Source organism: Xyrauchen texanus, chromosome 8 (assembly GCF_025860055.1).
Source record: "Xyrauchen texanus isolate HMW12.3.18 chromosome 8, RBS_HiC_50CHRs, whole genome shotgun sequence".
Classification (NCBI taxonomy): Eukaryota; Metazoa; Chordata; class Actinopteri; order Cypriniformes; family Catostomidae; genus Xyrauchen; species Xyrauchen texanus.
Genome location: NC_068283.1, coordinates 9146236 through 9159994, shown reverse-complemented (window position 1 = coordinate 9159994; position 13759 = coordinate 9146236). Strand labels below are relative to the sequence as shown.

The following is a 13759-nucleotide window of genomic DNA, read 5'->3' as shown; positions in this document are numbered from 1 at the left end:
GACTTTAGATTTAAGCCTTACTGTGTGCTAATGTGATGTCTTATTGCAGCTAAAGAGCCAAAAGCAGTGATTGTGTGCTCCCCTTTGTTTTGTTACATAATGTGTTTTTTCAATTGTTTCAGTTAATAAGCTCTGAAAAACATGCTGTACATGTGCTCCCCATCCATGGGTACACCATGTTTTGTCAAAATAAAACAATTCAGCCTGCATTATGTGACTTTTGTCCAATCCAAAGTTTGACTCCTTATTGACATAACCAGTAATTTCTCTTTTCGACCCATGTTTCTGCCTATTATAGCTTCTCCTCTTCCCTAACGAAATAAAATATGTTATTATTTTCAAAGAATATATTTTAAAAGATAATTTGAATATAGGGAGACCAGGGCTAATTGATGTAGAAGTTGTCATAGGTGCGGCTATATTTACAGTAGGTAACTATAAATGAGTTATAATTACTGTAATATACTGCTACTATACAAGTTACTTACTCTAAAGTACACTCATGCATGATGTCTCTTGCATCAATAAAAGGAGAAGATAAGAGGTGTCTCCATGAGAGAAATAAGGAAGCAACTAATGATGTAACAACATCCATAATAAATACACTCATTATTCAAATGCATTATATTCCTTCAGCATAATTTTGATTTTTACACACAATGGTGCCACACCATGCATCAACATTGAATTGCAATGATGAAAAACACAACATTGTCCTTTATTGAACTTGAAGCCTTTGAAAATCATTTACTATTTACAGAAATTAAATACAAAGTTCAATGATTGTAAAGTGCTGTGATTGAAAAGTACTGCAGTTAAATGGAGAATGATGCACAAATGCTCGGTTTCCCAAATCAGAGTTGCACTTTAAATACATCTAAACTATTTTTCATAGAAATTAAAGCATTTCCTTCAGTCTGAGACATCATGTAGAGCAATGCTGTGTCCGTTGACCTCTCAACATCTTCACCGAGAGGTTAAGTGCCAAAAAAGTTTATTTTCCATGTTTGTACTTCCTCATGTGGGATGCAATGGATGCCGAGATCTCAGGAGTTTTCTTGTTTTGTCCAAAATACTCCAGAAATTGCCCATCAGGCCCCACCAGGTACATTATAATGGTGTGATCAACCTGTATTTAATGCGAAAGATGCTGATAAACATAAAAATGACTCATTACAATTGCTTGAAGAAATGCATATCTTACTGACAGTTTTTAATTTATAGGTGTATTTTGCAGTTAAGTGCCTAAAGTGTTTTTTACAAATCAAACTGCATGATTGAGGACACTTAAAGCTTACTATGTAGTCGTTGTCTTCATCCTTTGGGCCCTGGCTGTAGTACACTCTGTAGGCTCTGGACACTTGGTCAATTTGGGCAACTGTGCCTGTCAAGCCGATCAGCTTGGGGGAAAACTCTGCATGCAAGAAATTGAAAACATGAATTATGAAGAAATCATATAATCACTTCAGGAGTAATAAAATGATCAACTCCTCTGGTTCTTTGCTTACCTTTGACATATGCAGACATGGCCTCCGGTGTGTCTCTATCAGGATCAATTGTGATGAGAATCGGTGTTAAATCTGGGAGTGTCTTAATTCTATCTGTGTCAGATATGTACAAAACTATCATTACCACGTTTCGCAAATAAATGAAATCCAGTTACTAGACATTGTCATCTTAAATAATAATCATTTTAAAATAACAAGAACCATTTCCAAAATTATTATTGTGTATAAATATATTGTATTTTTATTATATTATAAATTATGTAATATATAATAATATTATTACACAATTATTTTAAATGATTAAATCGCTCGAAACTGGGTAAAGGTTTAGAAGGATTCAAATGAATTTTGGGGGAACTATTCACTTAAAAAAATGAAATGATACATTACCAATCTCATCTACAACCTCAATCATTTTCTCCAGTTCATCAGGACAGATGTCTGGACAGTGTGTGAAACCAAAATAGATCAGCACCCACTGACCGAGGAAATCTTCACTCTTTGTGGGTTTATTGTTGTGGTCCACAAGTGAGAATGGACCTCCAAGCGCTGGTTTTCCTATCGACTTGGTTCTTTCTCTTTCAATCACTAGAAAACCAAAGACACACAAATGCTTACAGTAGTAATAGCTGACTGCCACTTGAAATGAAGTGAAGCTTGACCAATAGCAGTTGTTGTTCAGATGCATAAATAAACTGTGCTTACTTTCCTCTTTTTCTCTCTTGAAGTATTTCATCCCGAGAAGAAGACCTCCTCCCAGTGCAAATGAAATAGCAAGTGATTTCCATGTAACTGGCTGTGGCAAAGAGACAGTATCATATGTTCCACAATTCCAAGATGTTAGTCAGAAAGTTAAAAGAATAGTTCACCCTAAAAAGTAAATTCTCTCATAATTTACTCACCCTCATATCATCCAAGATGCATATGACTTTCTTTCTTCTGCTGAACACAAATTAAGATTTAAAAAAAAAATATTTCAGCTCTGTAGGTCCTCAAAATGTAAGTGACCAAACATTTTGAACTCTAAATATCACATAAAGGTAGCATAGAAGTAATCCATATAACTCCAGTGGTTGAATCCATGTCTTCAGAAGTGATATGATAGATGTGGGTGAGAAACACATCACTATTTAAATCCTTTTTACTGTAAATCTCCACTTTTCCTTTCTTCTTCTTGTGTTTTTGGTGATGATTTAGGTGACTGCAGGGAGAAGAATATATAATAAAAAAGAATAAAGAAATATGAATCTGTTTCTCACCCACACCTATCATATCGCTTCTGAAGACATGGATTAAACCACTATGAGTCATATAGATTACTTCTATGCTACCTTTATGTGATTTTTGGTCCCCATTCACTTCCATTGTGAGGACTAAAAGAGCTGAAATATTCTTCTAAAAATATTTGTTTGCATACAGCCCATGAAAGAGAGTCAAACACATCTGGGATGGCATGAGGGTGAGTAAATGATGAGATAATTTTCAGTTTGGGGTGAACTATTCTGATAGCCTCAGTCACCATTCACGTTCATTGCATCTTTTTTTCATACAATGAAAGTGAGCAGTGATTGAGGCTATAATTCTGTCTAAAATTTCCTTTTGTGTTCCAAAAAAAAAAAAAAAAAAAAAAGATATTCTGGTTTGGTACAACATGAGTGTGAGTAAATGATGACATAAATTTATATTCCTTAAATCCCAATGTCCTATCTCTGTCCCTGCAATTACTGTCCTGTGTAAAGAAGGAGACCTAATCTGATGGCAGTTTGGCGCTGGATCTGACACACACACACACACACACACACACACACACACACACACACACACACACACGCGCGTTGGTCTACCTATCATTATGAGGACTTTCCATAGACATAATGACTTTTATACTGTACAAACTATAGTGACTTTTAAACCTATCCTCTAAACCTAACACAGCCCCTAAACCTAACCCTCACAGAAAACCTTCTGCATTTTCACATTTTCAATAAAACATTGTTTAGTATGATTTTTAAGCGATTTGAATTATGGGGACACTAGAAATGTCCTCATAAATCACATTTATAGCATAATACCCTTGTAATTACTAATTTGTAACTTACAAAATTGTCCTCGTAAATCACAAAAACACGCACACACAAACACGTTCAAATTTGCCGCTCCTCTGTTACCGCTATGGTCCGGGTGCACACGAGACACATAGCACTTGTTCATTCAAACTCAAAGTACCCATCGTCCTGATACAATAAACTCATATCGCATACACACGCATACATATACGTTCAAATAGATTTACCTGTTCATCATGAGTTGATTCCGGGTGTGAATGAGACAGATTAAACGTGATTGTTGGTATCGAGGGCTATGTATAGCGCACTGTCACGTCTCCGCAATAATGGCGTCACCCGAAACGGAGGATACTATGTGTCATGTGATTTGGGAAATGTTTTTGTGTCTATAGGTCATTTATGTCTTATAAGTATATTATGTGATGTTGGTATGTATTTTATGGGTATATATTTATGTTTACTGTTTATTAGTGCGAGTTTATGTAGTACTTAAGCACTGTGAAATTTAATATCCCCCCTGGTCTTTGGTAAATGGTTGGCTCCAATAGGGGAGGAGCCAACAGTATAAAAGAGTGGCTGAATATTCATTCAGGGTTCATTCAGTTGTGGTGCCACGAACAAATCAAATAATGTTTTGCTGTGTGAAACCGGGTATTGTGGATACGTGTTTACAGTTTTTTGTTTATTTTATTTATTTTGTTTAGTTAAGATATTTTTGCCGGTGGAAGAGTTGATCATTTTTGTACAGTTTGGGACTCGCTTGTAAATAAGGTTCACCTCTATATAAATAAACCATCATTTTGCACCATAGTGCATTTGCGAGTTGGGCCATCATTTTTATTTTTTCCATCTTGGACCATACCACGTCCAGGAAGTGGGCCACCAAAACCCACTTCCCTACAGTTTGGTGTCAGAAGTGGGATGGCCACTCGTAAAAAGACACAGAGAGGGCGGAAACCACGTTCACAAGGGAGCCAGAGCACAATGGATCCGGAACTGGATTTACTGGGTGAATCGGAGGGTGAGGAGACAGAGGAATATCCAAGAGCCAGTTCACCTCAGCCCAGCACTGTCACAACGAGGGGGACGATGGTGGCGTTAATGCGGGAATTCCTTGGTGCTCAACAACAGAGGGAGGAGAGATATCTGTCTGAACTCCGAGGAATACGTGAATCCATGCAGCAGACGGTTCAGGCAGCGGCTACACGAAGCAGTGCTGCGAGTCCACGAATGGAGCTTCCGACGCCAGGCTGGTCTAGGTCACCACCACCACCACCACCAAGATCTGAGCCACAAATGTCAGTCTTCCAAGCTGGCGAGGATATGGAAAACTTTCTACGCCGCTTTGAGCGTCTGGCACGGACGTGGAGATGGCCTGAGGAGGAGTGGAGCTGTAGGCTGGTGCCATTGCTAACAGGCAGAGCGTTGGAGGCCTATCTGGCTATGGATGAGGAGCAAGCCGAGGTGTATGATGAGCTGCGGGAGGCTCTCCTTGAAAAATGTTATATCTCACCGGAGACGTATCGGCAGAGCTTCCGGGCTTCGGCAGTACCGGCGGGAGAATCCCCAACTGAGACGTATCACCGGCTTCAGAACTTGTACCGTCGGTGGGTTCGACCAGAGCAGTCCACGAAGGAGGGGATTGGAGAATTGATTATCCTCGAACAACTGTTGCGAGTGTTGCCATATGACAGCCGCATGTGGGTTAAGGAGCACGAGCCTACCAGCGGACTGGCAGCAGCAAGGTTGGCGCAGCAATATGGAAATGCTCATCGGGGAAGTCAACGGTCTCAACCACCACGAGGTAACGCTAAAACCACTTCACAAAGACAGTATATGGATACAATTGAATCAAAAACAGGCACAGACAAGGAATTAATTGTTATTACTGTCAACAGCCAGGGCACAAAGCCACTGTGTGTCCCATCCGTAAAGCTAAACTCACGGGTTACTGCTATGTTCCTAGAGAGGAGGACACTGAGGATATAAATGTGTGTGACTCTCAGAACATAATGACTGTGACTGTTGATGGACAATCTGTGAGAGCGTTGTTGGACACTGGAAGTGCCATTTCTTTGTTGAAATCATGTCATGCTGCAAACATGTGTTTTGATGACACCATTGACATACAATGTGTACATGGGGATGTGAAAAGTTACCCAAGTACTGTGGTGAATGTATGTGTTTATGAACAAATGTATTTACTCAAGGTTGCAGTTGTTGAATCGTTACCTACTGACATGATTTTAGGGAAAGATTTGCCTATATTGCCTGATTTACTGCAAGGTACAATGAACTCTGATGGTGATAAGGCAGAAGCACGCCTATCATGTCCTGTTGTAACACGGGCCAAAGCTAAGGCTGGGTTGCAGCCCTTACCAGACTTGCACTATAGTCTGATTCAAGGTGGGACTAAGGGCCCCAGAAAGTCACGCCGACAGCGGCGTGCATCCAAATATTTAGGTAGTCCAGACCCAGAAGTTAATACTGAGGGTTTGGTAGTAAGCAATTGGCAGATTCCAGAGAACATTGGGGATTTGCAAAGAAAAGATCTGTCTTTGCAACCATTGTTTGATAAAGCAGAGGGGAACTGTGTGTCTAATGTGTATAAAGAACAGTATGTCATTGACAATGGGATTTTGTATGTGCAAACAGATGATGTGAAACGTTTAGTGTTGCCTACATGCTGTCACAATCTTGTTATGCACATAGCACACGCTGTTCCATGGACCGGGCATCTAGGTCACCACAAGACATACACTCGTATAAGGGCACGCTTTTATTGGCCCACTATGTACACTGACATACATGCACACTGTACTACTTGTCCAGTCTGTCAGAAGACCAGTGCAGTTCGCCAACAGGACAGGAATCCATTACAGCCACTACCAATCATCAGCGAACCCTTCCGACGGATCGCCCTGGACATTGTGGGCCCAATAGAGAGGAGCAAGGCAGGATACCAGTACATCCTTGTCATTAGTGACTACGCTACCAGGTACCCAGAAGCATTCCCTCTGTGAACCATCACAACACCAAAGATTATCCATGCCCTTGTCCAGTTGTTCTCCCATGTAGGTATTCCTGACGAAATTCTTACTGACCAGGGGACTAACTTTACTTCACGTCTAATGGCACAGTTTCATCACCAGTTGGGCATCTCCGGCATCAAGACTAGTCCATACCATCCACAGACAGATGGCCTTGTGGAGCGCTTCAACAGAACACTGAAAGGGATGCTAAGGAAGTTTGTTGCGGATACGGGGCGAGATTGGGATAGATGGCTACCCTTTCTGCTCTTCGCTTACAGGGAAGTGCCACAAGCTTCGACAGGATTCTCTCCATTTGAGTTGCTGTATGGATGGCAGGTGCAGGGACCTCTTGATTTGCTGAGGAAGAGCTGGGAGGTACCTGCCTCCAAACCTCAAGAAAAGGGTATCCTGAGTTATGTTCTGGAGACGAGAGAACGACTGGAGCGTTACAGGGACGAAGCCAAGGTTAACCTGAAACAGGCTCAACAAAACCAGAAAAGGTGGTACGATCAGAAGGCCAGGCTTCGCCAATATCAGTCAGGACAAAAAGTACTACTGTTGCTACCTTCTTCAACCAACAAACTACTGGCGAAGTGGCAGGGACCCTACACCATCTGCCGGAAAATGGGTCCGCTAACGTATGAAGTGCACCACCCAGATAAAGGGAAGGAAAGACAGACGTACCATGTAAACTTATTAAAAGAGTGGAAGGAGCAGGCCAGTGTGGAGGCTAAAACTGTGTTGATGGTCAGGAAAGTGGAGGTGGAGGATGAGGACTGTGAAGCTCAAGTTCAGAGGCAGACCTCACCACTGGATTTTACCCATCTACAAGATCCTGAAAGGTCTGACCTGCAACATCTTCTATATCAGTTTCCAGATCTGCTTTGTCAAAGGCCTGGACGGACGGATGTAGCCCAACACACCATCCACTTAAATGACCCTACGCCATCGAGACAGCGGCCATATCGCATCCCTGAGCGCCTTATAACCCCTTTAAAAACTGAAATTGAGACAATGATACAACTGGGCATCATCGAACCCTCTGCAAGTGAATGGAGCAGCCCAATAGTCATCGTGCCCAAGAAGGACCATACACTTCGCATCTGCATCGACTTCCGTAAATTGAACAGCCAATCCAAGTTTGATGCATACCCGATGCCCCGAGTGGATGAATTGTTGGAAAGGATCGGCCGAGCCCAGTTCATCACCACTCTTGATCTTTGTAAAGGTTACTGGCAAGTGCCCCTTGACCCAGCATCTCGACCCTACACTGCATTTAAGACTCCCCTTGGATTATTCCAGTTCACTGTCTTGCCCTTCGGATTGCATGGAGCCCCAGCAACGTTCCAGAGGATGATGGATCGAGTCCTACAAGGTGGGGAGGAGTGTTCAGCTGCATACTTGGATGATGTGGTCATCTTCAGTAACACCTGGAACGACCACATCCATCAACTCAAGCAAACTCTGGAAAGAATACAGAGAGCAGGTTTGACTCTGAACGTGGGAAAATGCAGATGGGCACAACGAGAAGCCTGTTATTTAGGATACCTATTAGGTAATTGACAATTGAAACCCCAAGTCAGCAAGGTAGAGGCAATTCATCGCAGCCCACCACCAAGAACAAAGAAAGAAGTTAGATCCTTCTTGGGTCTGGTGGGATGGTACAGGCGGTTCATCCCAGAATTCGCCTCTATTGCTACCCCATTGACCAACTTGTTGGCTAAGGCAGTACGGAATCCCTTACCATGGACGGAGGACTGTGAGTTGGCTTTTAGATCTCTCAAGGAAAGGATCTGTTCCAGTTCAGTCCTCCAGATACCTGACTTCTCTCAGCGGTTTGTGGTCCAGGTTGATGCTTCTGCAACAGGATTAGGAGCGGTCCTGGCCTAAGTGATTGCTGGGGAGGAGAAGCCAGTGGTGTTCCTCAGTCGTAAGCTGCTGCCTAGAGAGGCAAGATACTCTACAATCGAAAAGGAGTGTCTTGCCATTAAATGGTCCCTTGATAGCCTCCGGTATTACCTGCTTGGGAGAGAGTTTGACCTGGAGACGGACCATTGAGCCCTAAGCTGGATCAATGCTATGAAGGACAACAATGCCAGAGTTACTCGATGGTACTTAGCTCTCCAACCTTTCCGCTACAATGTTCGTCACATACCTGGGAGGAGGAATGTGATTGCTGACTACCTGTCTCGGTACCCAAGCAGTACGCAGCTTGGAGAGGGAGAAGGTAGTGTAAAGAAGGAGACCTAATCTGATGGCAGTTTGGCGCTGGATCTGCAACACACACACACACACACACACACACACACACACGTTCAAATTTGCCGCTCCTCTGTTACCGCTATGGTCCGGGTGCACACGAGACACATAGCACTTGTTCATTCAAACTCAAAGTACCCATCGTCCTGATACAATAAACTCACATCGCATACACACGCATACATATACGTTCAAATAGATTTACCTGTTCATCATGAGTTGATTCCGGGTGTGAAAGAGACAGATTAAACGTGATTGTTGGTATCGAGGGCTATTTATAGCGCACTGTCACGTCTCCGCAATAATGGCGTCACCTGAAACGGAGGATATTATGTGTCATGTGATTTGGGAAATGTTTTGTGTCTATAGGTAATTTATGTCTTAAAAGTATATTATGTGATGATGGTATGTATTTTATGGGTATATATTTATGTTTACTGTTTATTAGTGCGAGTTTATGTAGTACTTAAGCACTGTGAAATTTAATATTCCCCCTGGTCTTTGGTAAATGGTTGGCTCCAATAGGGGAGGAGCCAACAGTATAAAAGAGTGGCTGAATATTCATTCAGGGTTCATTCAGTTGTGGTGCCACGAACAAATCAAATAATGTTTTGCTGTGTGAAACCGGGTATTGTGGATACGTGTTTACAGTTTTTTGTTTATTTTATTTATTTTGTTTAGTTAAGATATTTTTGCCGGTGGAAGAGTTGATCATTTTTGTACAGTTTGGGACTCGCTTGTAAATAAGGTTCACCTCTATATAAATAAACCATCATTTTGCGCCATAGTGCATTTGCGAGTTGGGCCATCATTTTTATTTTTTCCATCTTGGACCATACCACGTCCAGGAATTGGGCCATCAAAACTCACTTCCCTACATCCTGAATGGCTTACTGTAAGTTTTGGGAGAAAAACATTTCTGTCAAAGAAGCAATAAATCCAAAAGCTTAATATTAATATTCAAATAATATTTTGTGTATCGTTTTTATTGATTCAGAACAATACACTGGCCTAACCATGACATTAGACGGATCCTTTAAAAATCAAATCTGACATCATATCATTACAATTTAGATTTAATAATGCTAATTTACCACACAATTGTATTTTATCATATGGTTTTTGCCACAGTGTCTTAAAATATACATATTAAAGCCAGCTATGCATTGTGGGCCTTAGAAAAGATTTGTGGGTCAAAAAAGACCCCGGTGAATTCTAGATGCTTATGCATTATAAAACTAATTACTCTAACAGGCAATTCAAATGTATTTATTTGATTAAATTCTGAATAGTTTCAGACACTTGAAAAATAGAGTAAGAGTTTTGGGTGCAACTGTAAAAAAGAGTGTATAACAAAGATATGGGCCATTTCCACATTTTGTGGTAAAATGTGCAATGTCTCAACAACTCTTCCCACATAAACACATAAAAAAAAAAAAATTGTTATAAACTTGTAAAATGACAACCTTATGTACTCTATAATGCTGTATGACATGTAGATATATTTGGCGTTTGGAGTGGTGAGGCGTACAAAAAAAAAAAGTTGCATGTTCAAATACACAAAGAAGTGGTCCAGGAGTTTTAACCATTGTGCCCTCGCCATGTACTATTCATCTGACCTCTGGTTGTAATGTACTAGTCATCTGACCTCTGGTTGCAATGCTCTGTAAAGCACTTTGGATAAAATCATCAGCTGAATGACAACTTTCTATACTTGCAAACTACACATAAATATAAATGTTAACATGGTATTTGACATACAGCTCTGGAAAAAAAATAAGAGCCTATTGCATAATTATCAGTTTCTCTAGATTTACTATTTATAGGAATGTGTCTGAGTAAAATATACATTATATACAACATTTCTCCCAAATTCCAAATAAAATATTGTCATTTAGAGCATTTGCCGTGTTTTCAGACCTTGAATAATGCCAAGAAAAAAAAGAAAAAAGTTCATGTTCATTTTTTAAACAAAAAAATGCTAATGTTTTAACTTAGAGTTCAGAAATCAATATTTGGTGGAATAACCCTGATTTTCAGTCTTGGCATGCTCTCTACCAGTCTTTCACATTGCTGTTGGGTGACTTTATGACACTCCTCCAGCTGGTCATCTAATGGTTACACAGAGACCTGGAGAGGCCTTAACGCCACAGTGTCTCGCACCCACTGTGAAATTTGGTGGAGGATTTGTTGATGATCCTGATGGGGTGCTTCAGCAAGGCTGGAATCGGGCAGATTCATCTTTGTTAAGGTCACATGTATCAAGCCACATTCAAGGTTATTCTGGAAGAAAGTTTGCTTCCTTCTGCTCTGACAATGTTCCCAAACTCTGTGGAATGTTTTTTTTCCCCCAGCAGGACAATGATTCATGCCACACAGACAGGTCAATCAATGTGTGGATGGAGGACCACCAAGTCAAGACCCTGTCATGGCCAGCCCAATCTCCAGACCTGAACTCCATTGAAAACCTCTGGAATGTGATCAAGAGGAAGATGGATGACCACAATCCATCAAACAAAGACGAGCTGCTTGAATGTTTGCACCAGGATTGGCATAAAGTCACCCAACAGCAATGTGAAAGACTGGTAGAGAGCATGCCAAGATGCATGAAAACTGTCACTGAAAATCAAGAGTTATTCCACTAAATATTGATTTCTGAACTCTTCCCAAATTAAAACATTAGCAGTGTGCTGTTTATAAATGAAAATGAACTTGTTTTCATTGCATTAGGATGCAAACACTGCATATTTTTTGTTATTTTGACTAGTTGTCATTTTCTTTAAATAAATGCTCTAAATGACATATAGAAGAAAAAAATATATATATTTTTACTCAAACACATACCCATAAATAGCAAATCCAGAGAAACTGATGATCTCCAGAGCTGTATATTTAATTATATGACAAAAAAATATAACACAAAAAATTGTGTTATGGATATTGAATCCCATAGGAAACACATATGGGTTAAATAGGGACTACATGTGCATTCTAGGGGTAGTGATACAAATTTACTTTAAAAAAAAAATGTATAAAAAAGAAGTAACTTCACATGTTAGAAGACACAATTGAGGAATACTTGGAGTGGCAGATCAAAAGACCACTTAGTGTCAAAAATGATATCTTAAAAACTAGACGCTGGGCCATTTTTGACGCACATGTGTGTTCTATGTTTAAGGACGCTTACACCAGTCTTCCTGTTGCTGGATTTGTCCTGGCCAGATGAGGGTGGTGGAGGGAGAGTGGACAGAGTCTGTATTTTCACAGGGGACACACATGTTGTGGTCCTGCATGTCTTAAACTGAAGAAACAGGGTCATACACAGTACAATAACTGAAAATGTCATGCTACATCAGATGCACATACACCATGTATTTCAATTATGGTACACATTTTACAGAACTTCTATTAGGAATATGCCAGTGTCCTTGTTATTTATAAATCAATGCAGAACAATTAACATGGAACAAAGCAATATACAGAGCATGAGCAGGGATACATAATTAATGAATTAAAATACACAGATATATTCAGGGAAAATAAATACAAAAATGAGACGACACCTACATTTCTTAACTTTCAATCATACTTAAATGATTTGTATTAAACCGTGTGATGCATATTTCATATTTGTGTAGACTGACTGAATGAACCTACCAGTGTGTTGGTCTGTGAAAGCACTGAACTTCGTGTATTATAACATTTACTGACACACACAGGTCTAAACATCGGACATGTCAAATTCCATACACTTCTCACTGCTGTTAAACTCATAGTCCTCGCAGTTAACATCATGCCTGTTCAACGCGGAAGTGACTGTCCGTTTACACAACCTGACTGCGTCGCATACAAATTACTGACCCTGAATCAGCTGTTAAAATTTGAATAGCATAGTGAAAGCAGGATGACCGTTATCAAACTGACACTGAGAAGTGGATAGCGGAAGTGACGTAGACTTGCTTGCGATTCTTTGTACATTGTTGACATCTAGAGGCATAATAACTTAAAAACGAAGTGCCTAAATAAGTGCCATTTACTAAAACTGTATACATGAAAATTACTAATGATAATATTACCAGAATGACGCAGATTTTTCTTCTTTCTGTCTTCAAAAAAAATAATTTTTGCTCAGATAAAAATTCTTCCCATGAAATTCATGCAATCTGGTTCTTAAAAAAAAGTGCATTTTGCAATAAATTTTACATTTAAAAGTATCTTTATACCTGTCAACATTGCTGAGCAGTATCAGACTACATGTAATCTAGATTACGCAATCATTTTTCAAAAATCAGTTACTCATAATTAGAATACATTACATTTTAAAATACTTGTAATCAGATTAGAGTTACTTTACATGGATTATTGATGATCATGCAGTGGCAGTAAATCATTCATAATTGAATGATCCCTATAATTCTTCTTCTTTGTTCAATCTTTAGAAAAAGGTTTTTGTTGGTAATAAAGAATAAAATCTATTTTCTTCCTCTTTATTTTCATGCCAAAATGGTACAACTCTACTCAAATGCATGTGACATCTAATAAGCAAGAGTTAAATCAGAAGTTATCCAAAAGTAATCAGATCAGATTACCTAAAACATGTAATCCAACAGATACTGCAATACTGATAACAATTTCAGTCATGTAATTTGTAATCAGTACCACATTACAATTCTGAATTAATCTACCCAGCACTGCCTGTAAACATTTGTAAACATATAGTCCGGTTGTTTATTAATTTACAATTATAATCACTTATATTCTGTTGGATGTATTATTAATGATATAAATGTATGTGTAAATGTGTATGTATGTGTACTACTGTATATATAATATGTATTTAAGGAATATTGTGTGCTCAAATCAAGTTAAGATCAATCAACAGCATTTGTGGCAT

General features: G+C 39.6%; 2 protein-coding genes across 5 annotated transcripts; one reads left to right on the top strand and one right to left on the bottom strand.

Annotated features, from left to right (window-relative positions):
* Positions 1-721: 721 nt before the first annotated feature.
* LOC127647661 (protein SCO1 homolog, mitochondrial-like) lies at positions 722-12667 on the bottom strand. 4 transcript variants are annotated; one of them, XM_052132060.1, is made up of 8 exons: positions 12523-12667; positions 12053-12166; positions 9071-9179; positions 2214-2304; positions 1899-2096; positions 1509-1601; positions 1299-1414; positions 722-1129 (listed from the first exon to the last, which is right to left on the bottom strand). In XM_052132060.1, the coding sequence occupies exons 4-8, from the start codon at positions 2242-2244 to the stop codon at positions 995-997; spliced, it is 573 nt and encodes a 190-aa protein (XP_051988020.1). In that variant the 5' UTR covers positions 2245-2304; positions 9071-9179; positions 12053-12166; positions 12523-12667; the 3' UTR covers positions 722-994. The 4 variants fall into 4 exon arrangements, with proteins under 4 accessions (XP_051988020.1, XP_051988018.1, XP_051988021.1 ...); XM_052132058.1 differs by lacking the exon at positions 9071-9179 and having other exon boundaries at positions 12523-12661; XM_052132061.1 differs by lacking the exons at positions 9071-9179; positions 12053-12166; positions 12523-12667 and adding an exon at positions 3802-3847.
* LOC127647659 (uncharacterized) lies at positions 4034-5604 on the top strand. The gene has a single exon (XM_052132056.1). The coding sequence runs from the start codon at positions 4496-4498 to the stop codon at positions 5561-5563; it is 1068 nt and encodes a 355-aa protein (XP_051988016.1). The 5' UTR covers positions 4034-4495; the 3' UTR covers positions 5564-5604.
* Positions 12668-13759: the final 1092 nt, after the last annotated feature.

What these genes read in the sequence shown, in the direction of transcription:
- LOC127647659 (XM_052132056.1), top strand. Translation starts at nt 4,496, where the DNA reads ATGGCCACTCGTAAAAAGACACAGAGAGGGCGGAAACCACGTTCACAA.
- LOC127647661 (XM_052132058.1), bottom strand. Translation starts at nt 12,660, where the DNA reads ATGATGTTAACTGCGAGGACTATGAGTTTAACAGCAGTGAGAAGTGTA. An exon ending in CAAGAGAGAAAAAGAGGAAA is followed by an intron (nt 2,097 to 2,213) that starts GTAAGCACAGTT and finishes TTGGTTTTCTAG; the next exon opens with TGATTGAAAGAGAAAGAACC. An exon ending in ATGAAGACAACGACTACATA is followed by an intron (nt 1,130 to 1,298) that starts GTAAGCTTTAAG and finishes CATTAAATACAG; the next exon opens with GTTGATCACACCATTATAAT.